The 18,382-nt window shown below is 36.8% G+C and overlaps 1 protein-coding gene across 2 annotated transcripts; it reads right to left on the reverse strand.

Annotated features, from left to right (window-relative positions):
• Positions 1-1,706: 1,706 nt before the first annotated feature.
• GABRA6 (gamma-aminobutyric acid type A receptor subunit alpha6) lies at positions 1,707-17,686 on the reverse strand. 2 transcript variants are annotated; one of them, XR_005210929.1, is made up of 10 exons: positions 17,608-17,686; positions 17,328-17,446; positions 16,808-16,875; positions 14,298-14,518; positions 14,132-14,214; positions 13,674-13,817; positions 13,125-13,277; positions 11,540-11,799; positions 2,921-3,065; positions 2,675-2,693 (listed from the first exon to the last, which is right to left on the reverse strand). XR_005210929.1 is itself a non-coding variant. In XM_037799068.1 (9 exons), the coding sequence occupies exons 1-9, from the start codon at positions 17,643-17,645 to the stop codon at positions 2,418-2,420; spliced, it is 1,362 nt and encodes a 453-aa protein (XP_037654996.1). In that variant the 5' UTR covers positions 17,646-17,686; the 3' UTR covers positions 1,707-2,417. The 2 variants fall into 2 exon arrangements, 1 of the variants encoding a protein (XP_037654996.1); XM_037799068.1 differs by lacking the exon at positions 2,921-3,065 and having other exon boundaries at positions 1,707-2,693.
• Between the last annotated feature and the right edge of the window lie 696 nt (positions 17,687-18,382).

Here is an 18,382-nt window from a genome sequence, read left to right on the forward strand (position 1 = left end):
TGCCCATTCAGAGACTCTGTTTTTCATTTGTTCATTCAGCTGTAATAAAAGTGATAGTATAGATTAAATCTAAGGTGGTTCTTCCCAAATTGTTTTGTTTTTTTTTTTTTTTTTTGAATACTAGTCCCAAGATTTCCTCTCTGTAAAATGATTCTTATAGTCATATGAATTTGGGAAATGTTATAATATAGCAAACAATTTGAGACTTACAGTGCACAAAGCACAATAAAGGCTCTGAGAATTCCTATAGAAAAGAAATCTTTTTTCACTTTGATCAAGCATCTCTCCTAAAAATATTTGACTATAGGAAGTTTTTATTTTCCATTAACATATTACCATCCCATAGCATACATGGAGAAACAATATTCTTTAGATTCAAAAATTTTGTAATTTTATGAAGTTTCTTTTCCTTTATTGAAGAGGGATCTAGTATCTATACTATCTAATGCATTTTAACAGATTTTATTTATCCATTTCAGCTTTATGCATAAATGCAGACTGAGAAGAATGTCCTTTGCAGTGAAATATAAAATAAATGTCACAGAAGGGGAGGTAGGACAGGGCACCAGAAACGTTGTTACAGGAAATGACAGGTGGGGTGAGAGATGCCAGAGGATGAAAAAACAGAGTGTCAAACCGTACTAAATAAGGACATGATGGGTTATGGTTAAGTGAACAAACTATGGACTATGCCTGCATAGTCAGCTATAAAATTTAAGGACTCTTTGATCTTGAGCAAATTTACTCATCCCCTTCTTTCCTTGATTTTCTTGTCTCTAAATGAGGATAATAATAGTATATCCTTTACAGGTTTGACAGGAAAATTCAGTGTGTCATAGCATGTAAGACATCCCTTCCTGGGATTTAATTACTCTATATACTCCTCAAAATAGAAGTAGGCCCTGTATAATTTGTCTAACCAAATTTAGCTAGAAAAGAACAGATTATACAAACATAAGTCTTTCAAAATGGAAGGACCTCCAGAGGTCATCTAATCCAGTACCCCTTCTCTATACATAGAAATACTGCTGAAGCCTCCAGAGACTGAGATTGGTTGTGTAGCTAATTAGTAACAAATAGGGAAGGTGGATTAGACCTCCATCTCCCCACCCTTAATCCAGAGCCAGTTTCATTAAACTCAAAGTTGTTTCACTGTAGCACTTTCCTGAATAAAGACAAGAATAGTAGTACCCAAGCATTCATTTCTGGGTTCAGAACCCAGGATGACTGCCATGGTTTTAGGACCCAAGGACACGTAATGTGGGGTTTATGGATTTGGACAAATCACACTTCATGTTCTCTCCTACTCTTAATCCGCTTTTCCAGTAACAAGTCTATGTAGGAGAAACAGAGTAAACATCAGGAAGAGATGGAATAGTAGAGAGGGAGATGAGTTGCATTCATTTTTCACTGTTGGTTGAGCAGGAGGGAGGTGAAGGATTATGATTATTTGAATACCAACTCAAGTTTCTTTGTAGACCTAGGTGACTGGGGCTGGTTCTCTACCTTTTGCCTCTTAGAGTCACCAGGTAGACTACAAATGGAATAGAGGTGACTCCTCATTTCTTCATACCTAAGGAACCTTTTCTCCCTAGTTAAGCAAGCAGATACAGAGTACCATATTTACTGTTTCTTTTATTTATCTTTGTAATTAGAAAGGTGAAAAACAGGAGAGCTGTAACCACAATCATAATATACAAGGCTTCCTTTTAATCACCATTTTTCTGCAACTTCATGGAATTGTATTAACCATATAATTTTAAAGAGAGAGATTAAAAGAATAACCAAAGCTATGTACAGATGCATACATAGTTTATGATCCATGTACAATGCATATGTATACAAACACTGTACTTTATTGAGGTAAAAGCACAAAGAGGTTAAAAACAAATGGCTAAACTCAATGTAGGCTTTACAATGCAACTGAAAGCCATTTTACTAGCATAAAGACCTCCAACATGCTGGCATTAAGCTACTGATACATATTTAGGCAGTATGCATAATTTTGCTCTCCTGGAACTAAGCCAAAATAAACATATTTTAAGGTAACCTTTGGAGGTGTCAACATTTCTTCTTATATTTGCTTTGTGGTAAATGTTATTCACAGTGGCAATTAAAACATTCAACGACGAAAGAAAATTTGGGCAAAGTCATCTTGAATCCATCTTACCCACTTATAAGAGTTTTCTCTAATGTACTGAAAAGTCGTATTTTTCAGCAACCTTCAACTTCCAATTTTGAGGGGTAACATTATTGCTTTTATGGCCCATACATGCTTATTCAGAGCTATTTGTTACAGATTTTCAATTTTGAGTTCATGATTTGAAAAGCATCTACATAAATCTCCATTCTATTTTTTTTTTTATATATATAAAGAAAATGAAATCTTGTTGTATCCAAGTTGTCCTGGCTACAGACTATTCAACACTGCCACTCACTTCCATCGTGTCTTTGGAAAGGTAAACTACCCAGTATACAAGGTTAAATCCTGCAAATGCAATCGGGAAGAGAATGCGGGAATACTGGTCTATTTTACTTGTGCCTCCAAAGTCTGGAGAGAGTGGCGGTGGGGTGACAGGTGTGGATTGCAAGATGGGAGCTCTGGTGAGGACTTTGCTGGCCTCAGAGGAAGGAACTATTGGCAAGGTCAGAGAAGTGATTCTTTTCTTCAGATTGTACTTGGCATCAGGGTGCTGTGGAAGAAAGTCACAAATCATCAGCTTAGATAAAAAGATAGTGATCACTTATCTTATTCATTTTTTCATCATTAACAACTATTTATTGAGTATTTGCTTACTATGTAAAGAAAGACATTAACAAATTCTTAATAGTATTTGGAGGTACTACTTTTCCATAAAAAGGCTTAAACACAAATATATTTATATACACACACACACATATAAATATTTGATTTGCTTACATCCAACATTTCTTCTTACACTGCAGTAAATCAGCAACTGATGCTAAACACAGTCCATGTCCCAGAAATAGCGTTGCATATTGTACCATTAGGAAGAGATGAGCCAGGTTGCAAAGGCTTATTGGCCTCCTGGTTACACATTTGTCTGGGGTGGGGGCAAAGGGTGTGGGAAATGGAGAGGAGGTTCCAATTCGGAATAAGTGAACAATTACTTAACACAAGAGACTAACAGCTCAGTGAATGGATATCATTCTTTCAGTCAAGTACCCAAACTACTTTTTCATCCCCACACATACAAGTTTGAACTGGTGAGATAAAAAGAAATTAAAAAGAAACTCATGTAAGTCAAGGGCCAGTAGTAGAGCATTTAAATTGAGTGAGAAGATTGCTCACCTTTTGAAATATCCCTGCCTCTTCACCCAGAAGTTATATTTTGAAGCTTTCTTCTTATTCAGAACTTCTCCAGTGGTGTTCCTCCATCTTAACCCATTTACTAACCTCAGAATTGCTGTAGGTTCTTTTCTATCATTAGATTTTCTATTCCACTGAAATCATTGACAACCAATTCTTTTCTTGAACGGGGTGTTTAATGCATTGTTTGACAGGCGAGAAGCCTAGGGGCTGGGCAAGGAACACCTTGCCCTTGATCACACAGTCATTAATACAGTAATAAATAGCAATGGCCAATTTCAGTACTTGTGTCACCCCACTGTTTTCTCATCTCTACTCTAAAGTGTCGGTCTTGGTCAGAGACTGTGATCCTGTTTGACATAGACTTCCGTCCATGCTGTTGGATTCTAGGGGACTGACCTCTGATTCTTACCTTTTCTTGCCTACATCCTATAATAGACACTCTTGTCCTTGCTGGGTCTCTGCCTTCAAACACTTGCTGTGCATTATCTCTGCTCTTGTAAAATGGTCTTGTTTCCTCCCTGGCAGCAAAATCACCACTTTGCTGCCTGGCAGGGTGTGTTACCCACGTGGGTAGCATCCCATGGCTTTAGCCAGCATCCCAGCAGCTACAGGATGAAGCAGCCGCCTCCCCGGTGCTGGTTGAGCCACAGGACCAGAATGACCCGCCACTGTGGTGACATTTGGACTGCAGGAAGCAACCCCAAGAACCTGTTGTCTTTCTGTTCCTCTCCTGAATGCAAGTCGGTATCTAAACAATAATAGTCATCACAGAGGGTGCAAGCCCAGTGTGCTTTTAGGGGCCATGGGAAAATCTGTTTCTTCATCAAAAGCAAAAGTGGGTCTGTGCAGTCAAGTCTGATTTGACATGCAATTGATCTGACAGCAAATTTCAAGCAAAGAATATACTGGCCCAGTGCTATGCTAAGCACTTGGGTCAGAATTAAATAAATCATAGGTCTTGGAGGTACAAGAGAGTTTAAAAGAGCAGATGGCCTAGTCTGCTGACCTTTGACATGAAATGACTGACACTTTCTATTAAAATATGTGATAGTTGAGGGATTCTACACCCATGGTCACCGAACAGTGCATGGATAGGACTAGAATAGTGGTATTTTGGTTTCAAATGCATGCTGACTCTCTTAGAGAAGCAACACAGTACCATCTTCCAAGAGCTTTCCATCAGGCTTCTCAGACCCTAATTTGAGTGTTCATCCATTAAACATGTAATTAAAATATTCTCCACATGAGAGCACAAAATGTGTCACTATTTCATCCTCAAAAAAGTCATCCTCTTCCTATAAGGATGAAACCCTAAAGTTCTCTCCTCTAGTAGAATGTTTAAGGATTATTATGGAGCAGAAAGTGAACAGAACTTCATAGAAGACTTTCTTTCTAGACTCATCTTCAGTTTTATTAACTTGCATTTCCTGTCTGAGACCTGTATTTCTTTCTTTTTTAGGTGAAAGCAGGGAAAACATGCCTAGCTTACTGAGATGAAAAGGTGATTACAGAAATATAAGGCATTATTCCCTCCTCCCTTTCTTTAGAGATGTGGGAGATGTGACTGTCTTAGCATTGCCAAAATGGGATTAATTATGATTGATAAATTAAGTCCAGAGTTAAAGGATTCCATTCAGAATCAAATAATATGAAAAATGTAAGCGCAATGACATTAGCCTGGAATTAAATGTCTTCCACAATACTATTTCGCTTTCCCCATCTCCTTCCTCAAACAACTAAGGAGGTTTATCTAGGAGTGAAGAGGGCAGCAGAGTCAGAAAGCCATAGATTGCAATTTCATAACTCACTTATCATATGTCATATATTTTACCTAAACTTCAAGTTATCTTATATATACATATTTTTCTCAGCAAATCTTAATTTTATCTACAACATGCATGTGTCTCTCATCCTGACCAGTCATATACCTTTACTTTATTTCTTCTTTTCCTGAAATAACCTTCCCTATATACCCCATTTTTATTTTTCCTTCAAAGTTTTTGATACCAAACTCAGGATCATCTAACATCACTGATTCGCCCAGCCTTTGTCATTTTTCTGCCTATTTAGCTGTTACAACTTTTAGCTGTTATTACATTCTCCCTTGTAAGCCTAATTATTTCTACAGTATTTTACCTCCCTTCCTAACAAGAAATATTAATGGTAGAAGGCATATTATTCTCATGCATGAGTGTCCTCAGTGTCTACCCAGGGGAGAGACCATAGTATATACTTAGTAAACAGATGCAGGAATGAATAAGTGAATGAAAATCTAAATATTTCAAAAGTCGGAGTGGGCAGGTAAAGAGAAGGGAACAAAAAATTTTATTTTGTTGCATTATATTTTAATATTGTATTCTATATATCCCATATCTAAATGCTTACTATTAACTTGCACTGCCAGGCACTTCGTGTGCATTATCTCATTTATTCCTTGCAAAAATCTGTAAAATGAATAGAATTTTCATCTTAGAGATAAAAGACTAAGGACAGGAGGTTTAAGGAGGAAGCTTACCCAGTTCATACATGGAAAGGCCTATATTAAATCCCTCTCAGACCCAAAAAGCATGCCGTTAGTCATTATCATGCTATTCTTTCCATCAGTTTTAGGATTCACAGCACTGTTCTTCAACCTCAACTTCAACACTGGCATTTTGGTTGGGATCCCTCTTCATGGCGGGGGGGGCGGGGGCAGGCCGTACTGTGCATCATAGGATTTTTATCAGCATTCCTTGCCTCTTCTCAAAGGATACCAATAGTGCCCCCTTTCTCAGTCACAGCAACCAAAAATGACCCCATACGTTGCCAGACGTCACCTGGTAGGGGGCACACCCCTTGTTGAGAGTTGCTGGTTTGGACTCATAACTTTCCCACTGCCCATCAGTAATGAGTGGGGAAATTTCTAGCAGGCCGCAAATACAATCTGCTAAAGGAAATGCAAAAGGCCTGACTAACCCACATGCTAGATAATCAGCTCCTGGGTAATTGGGAATTGGCATCAAGAGGAAACTGGACACAAATTTAGAAGAAACACATTGGATTTCTGAAATGAAAAGAAAGCCAATTTTGCAAAATATTCAAGGTTTGCATCAGACCCTGCCTGCACTATTGTAAGCCCCAAAGCTTCAGCTGATGGTAAAATAGGCTTTTGTCAGAGTCCAGATGAGGGCTCAGCTTGGGGCTGTCACTGTTTTGAGTGGAACACCTGTGGTTTTTGAATTTTTCCAGGACTCCCCTGCTGCTGAGTGCCATCCTGCCTTGGGTATTTTTAGACCACTGCCTTGTTTTGAATAATGCCATATTGCAAAGCTACTTTGAGTAAAGTGGACATTATGACCATTGATTATTTGATGTAGTGATAAGGCATTTGGGAAGTTTTTAGACCAATTTTGATATAATATTCAGTGAGTCTAACATATGAAGGGGGTGGCGGCAGTGTGTTACCCCTCAATGGAGATATTCTAACCAAGGCTGCTTTATTCAAGGGACAGATTATGCACCTGCTTTTAGAACCAGCAATGCAGGGCACCAAAAATAAGGGAAATATTTTTTAAAACCTGTAGTATTTCATATATTTACAAAGCATCGTATGAATTATCATGAGGAAAATTAGGACTCTGTTGTATTTTCTTATATTTACTCTTACAACTGGTAGAGTTGGGGGCAGAAATGATCCCCAAATTTCTACAGAGAAGCAGCTTATTGATAGTAATCTGGTGGGACAGTGGTGCTAGAGAATATTTGGAAGCCATATTAGAATGTTTATAGGGTGCAGGATGAAGAAGTGTTGGGAGGGGATTTAGCAGATGGTATGCAGGAAAGAGTTAACCTACACCCTCATCCAATCCACTCTACCCTCCCCGTAAATCATACAATGGCACAACTACTGGGAAAACGTATCATCTTTCTGTTGCTTAGGGTCTCTTATGGGCTTAATTCAATCCTGTTTCAAAGATATTTCAAGGGATAAATGATGGTAATTAAAGGAATCATGGCAATATTTGAAAGAGGAGAGGTAAATCTTTCAAATCCTGTCCTTCAGATATCTCTACATAGGTACAAGGCAACATGGTAATAGCCTAGCAGACATCTCCACCTTGAAGAGAAGTGCAGGATATATGTTTTGTTCTCTCTACACCCAAGTTTTTAGAAACTGGCTTCATGCTTCCAGCACAGGGCCAGGCACATCTTTCTGGTTTCAGCGTAGACATCACTTCCTGCAGAAGTGATGACCCTCCAGACTGATTTATATACTCCTGCATAGTTCTTCTCCATCCCACTACACATCTCTAACCACAGCCTTTATCACAATGTAATGCGATGGCTCATTTGATTTACCTCTCTTCATGCTAGGCGAGGAGCTCCATTAGGGAAGAGGCCCTCTTGGTTTCACTTGCTATGTGTCCTTAGCATTCCACACAGGGCCTGACACACAAAAGCTCTTAACAAATCCTTACAGTATTAACGATTCAGTAAATCAGTGGGTTCTCAATGAATAGTTATCAGAGGAAAAGAAGCAAAAGGAAATGAATAACAATATGAGCAGCATAAATATGTTGTCCAGAGTAACAAAGTTTTCGTCTGTTTTCACAGCCTCTGCGAAAAAGACAAGGCATATTGGGTGTGTGGATGGGTGTGTAGATGTAGGACACCATTCATTCTCAAACATAGTGATGAGGGCTTATACCTTTAAAACAACAAGTAAATTAGCAAACCATCCAAAATGGGGTCAACATCCAAACCGGATCTCCCATGCAATAATGGTCAACCCCAGACACACAGTGGGTTTTGAAACCATGAGAACAGGACTAACTTTCCAATGCCAAGATAGAATATCAGTTAAAACAACAAGGAAAGTCAACACATGAGCATGAAAGATGCTGTAGACAATTTCTCAAAACCTGAAAAAAATTTCAAGTACCTTAAAAACAGAATGATAATTAGTCTACAGTGCAATTCTGAAGACTTAGCTTTAAGGTGTTGAGTGATTTGAAGCTGTTTGTACCCCAGAAAAAAACATGTTCTTAGAAGTCCTGTGGGTGTGAACTTTTGATGAAGCTACTTCAGTTAGGGTGTGACCCATCTCATACAGAGACAGAGAGAGGAAGCCAAAGATGCTGAAATCAACGAAACCCAGAAGAGAAGGGAGAGACCCAAAGATGCTGCTGTGTGCCTTGCCATGTGGCAAGCTGAGGACCAAGGGTCACCAGCAGTCAACCCCAAAAGGCCACAGTCTTAGGGGGAAAGCATCACCTTGACGATGTCTTGATTTGGATATTTTCCTGCCCTCAAAACAGAACGCTAATAAATTCCCATTGTTTAAGCCAGCCCATTTCATGGTATTTGCTTTAGACAGCCTAAAAAATTAAAAGAGGTGTCTTTTTTGGGTTTGTGTACTAGATTTAAAATGCCAGAATCTATGGCAAGACTATATTAAATTCCAAGGTCAAAATAAAAGTGATAAACTTTCCCCCCATATCCATTCTAAGTAGTTTCCTATGGACAGCAATGAGCACAATAAATCTATAACTTACAATCACATGAAATGTGAAGCATTAATTTCAATTCAAATCCACTACATTAGTTTGTTATTTCAATGTCCAACTTACTCAAAACAATGTTATTTTGATTATAACTGTATAGATGTTTTTAAATGTCATGGTATTTGAAAGAAAAAAAAATGACCTTACAATCACAATATACGATTTTGTTGTATAAATCACAAGCAGGTTATTTATGTTTGTTCCTCTGCATTATGTAAGGCAAACTACCAAGGTCTTGCAAGAACAAATGAGCTGTGAATATTCTATGTAATCACCTATACTTAATTTTGATACCTTCAAGGTTTGGTTTGGTTATTTCTTTTTTATTTTTACTTTTACATGTTGAGTTAGACTTTTAGAAATAATTGTTTTCCTTTTCATGGCCTTAAAGTACTTTAATTGGAGCCAGTTTCAGAAATATAATTTTTCATAAAAAGGAAGTTAACTGGCAAGAAAAAAGAACTTTCAGGTGATTTAAGTGAAATTTTTGTCCAGCTTCCCAAAGGACCTACTCATTACATGTTACTTTGTTAGGATGGTATGAGATATATGAAGTCCTGAAATCTTAAATTTCATCTTATTAATAAGTTATAAGTTTAAAATAACAGTCTGAGGGGATGGTAATTCTATGTTTTTTCCAGGGAATTGAAATCATGTTTGTATCAGTACTATATATTCCAAGAAAGTTGAAGTACAATATTTGGTCTTTCTTTCTGTTTCAATATGTGATCAATAAGCTTATTCAAAATTATTGGAATTACTTTTTTTTATCCTGTTTCTCATGAGTTTTTCTTAATGTTACTATATTTCTCAAATAAGAAACCGGTAAAATGAATTCTGATAAACATTAATTCTTCCTCTAAGATACATGTTAAGGGTAAGATACGGCCTCTGGATAATATGTGTATTACATATCTATATAAACATGTTGCTTATAAAAGATTCTCTTATTATGGCAAATGAAAATTAAGTCTCAAAAGTTTTGGAATTTATCTTGCCTGAAAAATGTGGTTTTCAGATGTTTTGGAACATGTCTTCAGAATTGCCTATTTTGGTTATAGATTTCTATTTTGATGACCTTTCAAATCATATAGACAGAAAGAAAAAGCCACTGAATCAAGGGAAGAATTTTGGGAGTGACTTCACCTACATTCTGAAAATATTTTATCCAGTGATATGTGCATAGGTGTATTTCAGTCTCTGAAACTGTTGAGGAAGGGAAGGGCTCAGTCTCTCCAGTGTTCTGAATAGCAGGAGTTCTGGGATCAAATCTTAGTTTTGCTACCAAATAGAAGCTAACATATTTCTTCCCTGAAACTGTTTTTCCATTTGCAATATTAGGTAATTAGATCACTGGTATGCAAACTTTCCTTTTAATGAGAGATAACTCAAGAAAAAATTTAAAATACAATTTATTTCCACAATAATTATGGCAATAATTATTTCAATAAGAAAATTCTCATCATTTTACTTTATTTTATGCATAGTTTTTCTGTTAACCTACAACTTCTCTACTAAAAAAAACAACACCATTTTAGCCACAAAATGTCTGGGTATTTGAGAAGTAGAAAGTATGCAGTTTTGTAATTTTTATCATAAAATTAAACTAAGGTTTAGATCTCAAGGTAGGTAGGCGGCATACAAAATTGAGATATAGAAATGTTACTAGAATGAATCAATTATAAAGGAATTCCCAGTTCAATGTATCTACATTACTTTACAAAGCAAAAATTTCCTTTTTTCTAAGAGCTACTTTTTGGGGTTCCTATTGAAATAATAATTTACGTTTGTCAATCAGTTCTATTGCCTGGTTTTAAAAAGTGTGTACAGCTTAACTGTGGTGTTTGATCATATATGAAATTGAAATTGTTAAGTGGGTATTTAAGATCCTGAAATTATTAATACTAACATTTTTTTCTAATTCAAAAATCTTTGGGGACCAATGCTTAGACACACCAAATCTAAACTTAAATTTATGGGTATTTTTCACTGATTATAAGCCCCTGAATAAAAATTCATTAATCTATGTGTATTTAATATATATATATATAAATATAAGAATGTTTTCATGTGAATCAAATTCTTGGGTTATGATCCAACATTCATAGAACCTAATATTCACATCATGTCCTCATGAAATAAAGCAGCACATGGATTTCTAACAAGACTCTAAAGCTTCATTAAGAATCTATTATGTGTATTATACGTGTATACACATTCACATATATATTTATACATGTATACACATTCACATATATATGTTTTGGAATATATATGTATATATATGTATATACACACACACACGCACACATATATATGTGTGTGTTTTTGCTTTGTTCTCCCTAGTTGGTTTAAGTGAACATATTCAAAGAAAACATCTAAAGGCTAAGAAGAAATTTCTAGTCTCCTCTGAGAGCCTAGAATCTGCCCATAATAGTGAGGGTGATTAAAAAAAAATGTGAAAAATTTACAGCAAAGATAGAGGAAGGATTGTTCCTTGACTTTTTCCTGTGAAGTTGGAAGAGAAGTGGGCCTTGCTATTGGAACCAGAGTTATGGAAGGTGCATGACTAATATTACTTCTGAGCTATTTAATTGATTGAAATGCTGTTTGGGCTACCTTTTCCTACATGGTGGATAACATTAGAAAATTAAACTGTTACCAAAACAATCTCAGCTTCCAAGCGTTCAGTCGCTTTTGATAGTGTCACTGGAGATGGAGATGCAATTTGTGCCTTCCTTCTGGCCTTCTGTGTCTGAAGATTGGTAAAGTAGTTTACAGCTGCAAACTCAATAAGGGCAGAGAAGACGAAAGCAAAGCAAACAGCTATGAACCAATCCATGGCAGTTGCATACGACACTTTGGGCAGAGAATGCCGGGCACTGATGCTTAAAGTTGTCATGGTTAAAACAGTAGTGATTCCTAAAATGAAAAAGAATGGGAAATAGAGTGTTTACATTTTGAAGCCTGTAGTAAGATAAATGAGAACATATTGGTGGAGAGGATTAAGTATTCTATAAATTCAGAGTAATTTGTGCTATATTTTATTTCAAAATTGTATTATATTTCAATTATATTTCAAAATAGTCATGGATATTAGCTAGGTGTTGTTAGATATTATTAGATGGATTAGACATTATCATAAAAATGATAACATATCAGTTTTGTACCCTTCAATTATTAAAGTCATAATAAATTCTAAAGGTTTAATGCTTGGGAAAATATAAAGCAAATTGTTATCCCTTAAGCAAAAACTTGAATGTCTAGCCAATTTCAGTAACTGATAACTTCTTTCTTTGTATTTAAGAAGTCTACCAGGTCTGAATGATGAACATAAGACTTTGGACCTCAAGGTTTTAATTTCTTGCTTAGGTTTAAAGTAAAATGTTTACTAATGAGAAAATAACAGTTTAATAACCCATCTGCTAATGGTTTTCTTTCTTGAATTCTGACTTGGAGAATTTATACAATTTTGGACATGTAAAACACTGGTGGTTATTCTTTTATAATTAACCCCCCCCCAAAAAAAAAAAAAAAAAAACAGAGATAGTCTAATCAATTAAATGGGAAATCAAGATTTATTTGCAATTTTGGTTCAGCTCAGTTCTTCCATATGAACTATTAAATTCATAACCATGAAAACCCAGCAAGAGTTTGATTTTGTTACATTAAGCATAACTTTAAATATTTACTGATGAGATTTTCCATCACAGCTATTTTCTTCTTATTACTTGATTTTGCTTCATTAATACCTGTAGTGATTCTAAACATCATAACCAGGACTAATTAATAAGGTTGAACCATAAGAAATTAATGATATTTACCTATTGTACAAAAATCACAATTATATCTGGTTCAACCTAACAGAAGTGAGATCTAATTTATTTATTAATGAGTTCAATATCTTAGCCCTTTGGTCTGGTGAATTTGGTGAATTTACATGTCTGTTTTTACCTCCTGTCGTCTTCTTCTTTTTTTTTAGTTATAAAAAGCTAATAGAGACCAAAAACTCCTAAATAGGACACGTAAAAGTCATTAGGATCCTTGCTGAGAAAATCTTTTGTTGATTCACCATGCAGATTGAGATAAGGTGAGGTCAATTTTACATGATACATGTGTCTGAATGAGTTAGGAGTCTATTTCCATCATGGATTGCAAAAGCACACTGGTGTGAATATTCACTTAAAGTACAGAAGCAATGAGAAGTGGAGGATGAATAGAACTAGGGCAGAAACAGAGAGGCTTACCAAAGACAGTTCTCGCTGGGACAGACTCCTTATTAATCCAGAAAGACACCTGGGAAAGAATGACTGTCATAATGCAAGGAGTATATATCTGTATCATGAAGTAGCCCATCTTCCTTTGCAAGTGGAAATAAACTGTCATTATTACGTATTCACCTGTTGGAAGACATGTATATCAGTATTATTGTCACTGACAGTGTGTAAAAAATGAATGTAGCTGAAGATAAATTTTGCTGGTTTTAAAATTAGCTTGGGCTGGAAGAAAACAAGCAAAAGCATATTTCAATACACAACAAAGCTACTGATACAGCCAAGAGACACCTCAGTTCAGTATGATTTTTGGTGGGTATCTTTGTGTCACATAAAATACAACTCATTCCAAGGTTATACGGAACTTCATATGCACCTGGTTGCAAAATCAATATGATACAAAGTTACTCATCACCTCAAATCTGGCAAGCACAACTGAGGATGGCTTCGGCAAAGGAAAAAGAAATAAATTTTTGAAAGTGTACTCGCAGGATTACAGTCATGCATTGGTCAAATCCTTACCCGTGTTAGATTTAATTGTCTCACTAGATACTGTTTGTCCAATCAGGTCATACTGGAGGAGGCTTGAAGATTCTTCTGGGACCTCTACTGAGTAAAGTGGTCCTTTTTTCCATGTATATATGATTTCACTTTTGGGGTAAGCATCTGAATTTTTGAAACAAATTAAACTTATCAGTGAATCTGACTGGCTGTCATTTTTTCTTTCAAAGCAAGTCTTGTTTATATGAAAAGAAAACAAACACCAGCAGTAAATTTGCTTTAATATTTTTTTAAATTTCCCTGACTAAAACCTCTGGAATGTTATCAGATTGCCAGACATGATCAATTATGTATATTCTTGAAATCCCACCAAATATGTAATAGTAATACTTCCTTCCTACTATCTAGTGTCTGGCTATGACCAAATAATCATATATTGCGAATGCATTATTTGACTCTAGAAGCTTTCTGAAACTTACAGCTGCCAAACTTCAGTGGACATGCATGGCCATCCATGGGAAAGTTAACAAGCCTCATGGGACAGTCAGCATTGATGGTAAGCCTAGGCATGTTGAAATAAATGGTGCTGAGTTAGTATAAAGGGCAGATATTTAGGCAGTGGGAATAGAATTGGAGAAACCTCACCTCATGGTATACAGAATGGTTCCATTTTGCATTATTCTGAAGAGCTTATTAGGGGTTGTCATGTTGTGTGCAATTGATTTCTTGCCATTCCTGAAAAAAGTGTCAGGTGTCCAGATTTTACTGACCATCAAATTATTCAAACTCAGAATCTCAGTTGGCCCCCCAAATTTCAGCCTCTCATCAGTCCAGGTCTGGCGGAAGAAAACATCCATTGTATACTCCTAAGAGAAAATAAGATATTCATGCAGACTAAGGAGCTGGTTAGTTGCAAATAGTTCATTAACTAGCTTAAATGCAGTCCTAAAACTTAAGAAGTAAAGCAACTCTTTATGACAGTAACTTCTCAGGACAGCTAAGATGTCAGAAAGTCATTATTTTTCCTCTTACTTAAAAAGGTTGTAATAACATTATATAAGATAACACTGGGTGATAATATCCCTCCCTACCTTGACCCTCCTCAACATTTCTACTCTTTTTATCTATTCAGGCAGTCATCTTTCCATCCATCTTAGCTATGTCTCCCCCACCCCTTAATTTAGAAGAAGATAGATTAAAAGATTTATAAAGTATTTTGGTAATGGATGTTGGTAGGGTAGCACAACATTGTGAACATAATTAACAGCACTGAAATATATATCTGAATGTGTTTATAAGGGGGAGTTTTAGGTTGTATATATGTTATTAAAATAACAATTAAAAAAAATCCATGGGACTGTACAAGAAAGTGAACCCTAAGGTAAACCATGGACTAAGGTTAATAGTGCAATTATAAAAATGTGCTTTCATTATTGAAACAAATGTACCACACTAATGCAAGGTGTTAGTAATAGGGTGTTATATGGGAACTCTGTTATATGCATGATTTTTCTGTAAACTCACAACTTTTCTAACAGCAACAAAAAAAAGATTTATAATCTAGGCTCTGTCCTGGCCTTTCTACAATCAGTGAGTCCAATTATTCCCTTTTTCACTCTGTTCCCCTTCAAAGGGGTCTCCATTTATCACTATACATTCATTAAAGTTCCAAGGATAGATAAACTACTTGATAAGTCCATGATAACTCTTAATTCTTTTTTATTTTTCTCAGAGGATATAAAAGCAAATGTTACTACAATTGCTATAAATGGAGCATCACTTAAATATGCATAATCAAAATTATGAGTTTTAACTTGAGGCTTTAATGAAATAACATTAAAAAATCTTAAGAATTATGATAAGGACCATTGCAAAAGTCAATGATAAATAACAACTTGCAATTATATCAAAACGTTGCTAATAATTGCTTTGCATACTTCATATGTTCTTTTATGGGACATATTACTGCAAGTAGTGATTGTATTTTAATAATATAATTTGGCACAGAACATACTCACATCATAGTAATCCAGGCCACAATAGGGCCCTATTGTAAAAGTACACTTAAAATGCATAATATAGAAGTCCGGGAATCCCCAGTCTTAAATATGGTAGAAAATGGTGGTAGTTGTTTATACTTATGGTGTGTCAGTACTCAAATAAAAAATATGATGCTAAAAAACACACACACACACATACACACAATATGCTGAATAATGCTGACTCTCTTTTTCCCTCAAGTTTTAAGACATTTATCTCTTGAACAATTCCTTCCTTCCTTCCCTTCCTTGTTTTCTTCCTAATGCCCTCTCTCCCTTTGTTGTTTACTCCTTCCCTTTTGTCTTTTCTTTCCTCATTCCTTCTTTCTTGTCTCCCTTCCGGCCAATTCAAAAAGCAAGAGATGAAAAAAGTCTTCAATAACTGTTTATCCAGAATTACATTTTCCTAATAAAATTTAATGACATACCTCTTTGGGGATAGTTACGTTCATTACAGTTTTAGTACTTATATTTCAATTTTAGGGGAAAATGCTACATGAGAAGTGTGAAAGAATACTGTGATTCACTTTGTTCTATAAGACTAGCATGGATTTCCATTGCCACGAACTATAAATACCCTCTTACAAATCCAACAGCCATCTGTACCTGGAACAGAGTCCCAAGAACACCTACTGGTCCATCCACAACCTGAAAGTGCAATGTATCAGCCTTTCCAAATGACTCCCTTTACCATTTTAAGGAAATATGCCAGTAATGACAAAAGACAGTTAAAGATGAAATTCCACAGTTATCCTCAATATGTGACATAGCACCTTTGCAGGCCTTTTTTTTTTTTTTTTTTTTTTTAACTCTTCCAACAAATTTGCTAGGACTTTACAAAGGAAGAAAATCTTCTCTTTGTAGAGATGAACCAGTGCATAATAGGGGATATCATCTTAGAGTCCCTCACATTGAAGTGTTCAGGCAGAGCCCTTCATGAGACCTGAAGGTGATTAAGCAAGCAACCTGCCCTAATGGCAGTGCCCTCTCAACATGAGCAGACATATTGCACCACGAATCTAGAGCCAGGCATGGTGGCAAGGCCGGTTATCACTAGCTTTGGAACTCAGCCCTCCTCCCCTGAGCAAAAAGCCCCTCATCACTTAGATCACTCACCATCTCCACGTCAGAAACGGGCCCAAAACTGGTCACGTAAATATCTGTTTTGACTTCAGTGACAGCACCTGAAATTAGCCCAGAGGGAAGGGGGAATTATCATCAATGGTGTTTAGGGAACTGAGCTGATGACTTGACCACAGAGTCCCTTCTCACGGCCGGGATCTCCATTGGATCCTAACGTGGTCCCAGTCATGGGACTTTTTGGGTTTTTCAACTCTGGCAATTCAGTTGCTATGAAAAGTGCTTTTTATCTCATTCAAACTCACACAACTCTATGAGACAAGCAGTGTTCATACACCCACATTACAGTTGAGGAAACTGAGGCTTGAGTTTAAGTAACTTGCAAAGGGTCACAAATTGAGGAAGGAGCAGAGACCAGATGGGAACACACACAGCTTCACTCTACAACCACTGCACGTTACCACTTAGAAACACTATTTCTCTTCTGAGTCCTCTGGGAGCAAGGGTGGAACAAGAAAGTACAGGTGTTTGTTCTAGCAAGGATGCTGCCTCTTACCTCCAAATCCTGGCCTCAGCCGATTGTCATAGCCTTCAAGTAAGTTGTCCAGGATCCGGCTGATGTTCTCTGAGTAGAGATTTCCTTCATCTTCAAGATTCCCCAGGACATCATCTAGCCTGCGAGAAGAGTACAATCCACCCTAGTCCACCCCATTGCCAATATATGCCACATCATCCCTTGCTTCTTCCATATACTTGATATAGAAGTCACCCAGTAAGTACATGCTTTCCCTTTTCCTGGGCTAAAAGGAAAATGCAGGGAAAAGAGTCTTACTTACCATAAAATAATGTATAGCCAGGGCAGAGGTGATGCCATCTTGCAAGGCACTGAAATACCCTGTCACCCTCCTCTTGGTCTCCTCCTCCCTCCTAACCAGCTCCCCTTGGCCAATCAACCAGAGAAATCTCCCAATCCCCTCATATCCCTTTTTCCTTCTTTGCTTCCAGTCAATAATCCAACAGGTAAGGGAGGTTGCCAGAAAAACTTTGAGGTGTCCCCTTGCTCCGATCGTTCTTGTTTCTGTTTTGTCACGTGGAACAAGGTGGTTTGTGGTCTTAGACGATGTCCTAACACTCAGCCTCCTCTGACTGACTCAGTTGGGAAATGAGAGTCCGAAGGGACTGTGCATGATCAGAGAGCAGTGACAATAATTAAATAAGGCGTTAGGGGAGATTAGAAGGGAGAAATCCACTGCTAGCTTTGGCATGGAATTAGCAGGTCTCTGTGAGCGAATCTGGAAAGCAGTGGCATCGTGCTGATTGAGATTATGTTCCCATGGCTCAGCATTTATTATTTCTATGGTTGACAGAAGGATTCCTACATGGCTCTTACTGCTTGAAAAGTCTAACAATATTGCAACCCTCTTGGATTCTGTTTCTGATTTTCGTCAGATTTATTGGCAGCAGACAGTCCCTCCTTCTGTATTTAAAAGTTGACCCACGCTATTTATTTACAAGCATTTTAAACAAGCCAGGGCAAATCCTGGCCATCTTGCTCCTAGGTTAGTATTTTTTTAAGAACTTGTAACTTTTTCCTTTGCTGATCCTTTCTTT

Source organism: Choloepus didactylus, chromosome 11, assembly GCF_015220235.1.
Source record: "Choloepus didactylus isolate mChoDid1 chromosome 11, mChoDid1.pri, whole genome shotgun sequence".
Lineage (NCBI taxonomy): Eukaryota > Metazoa > Chordata > Mammalia > Pilosa > Megalonychidae > Choloepus > Choloepus didactylus.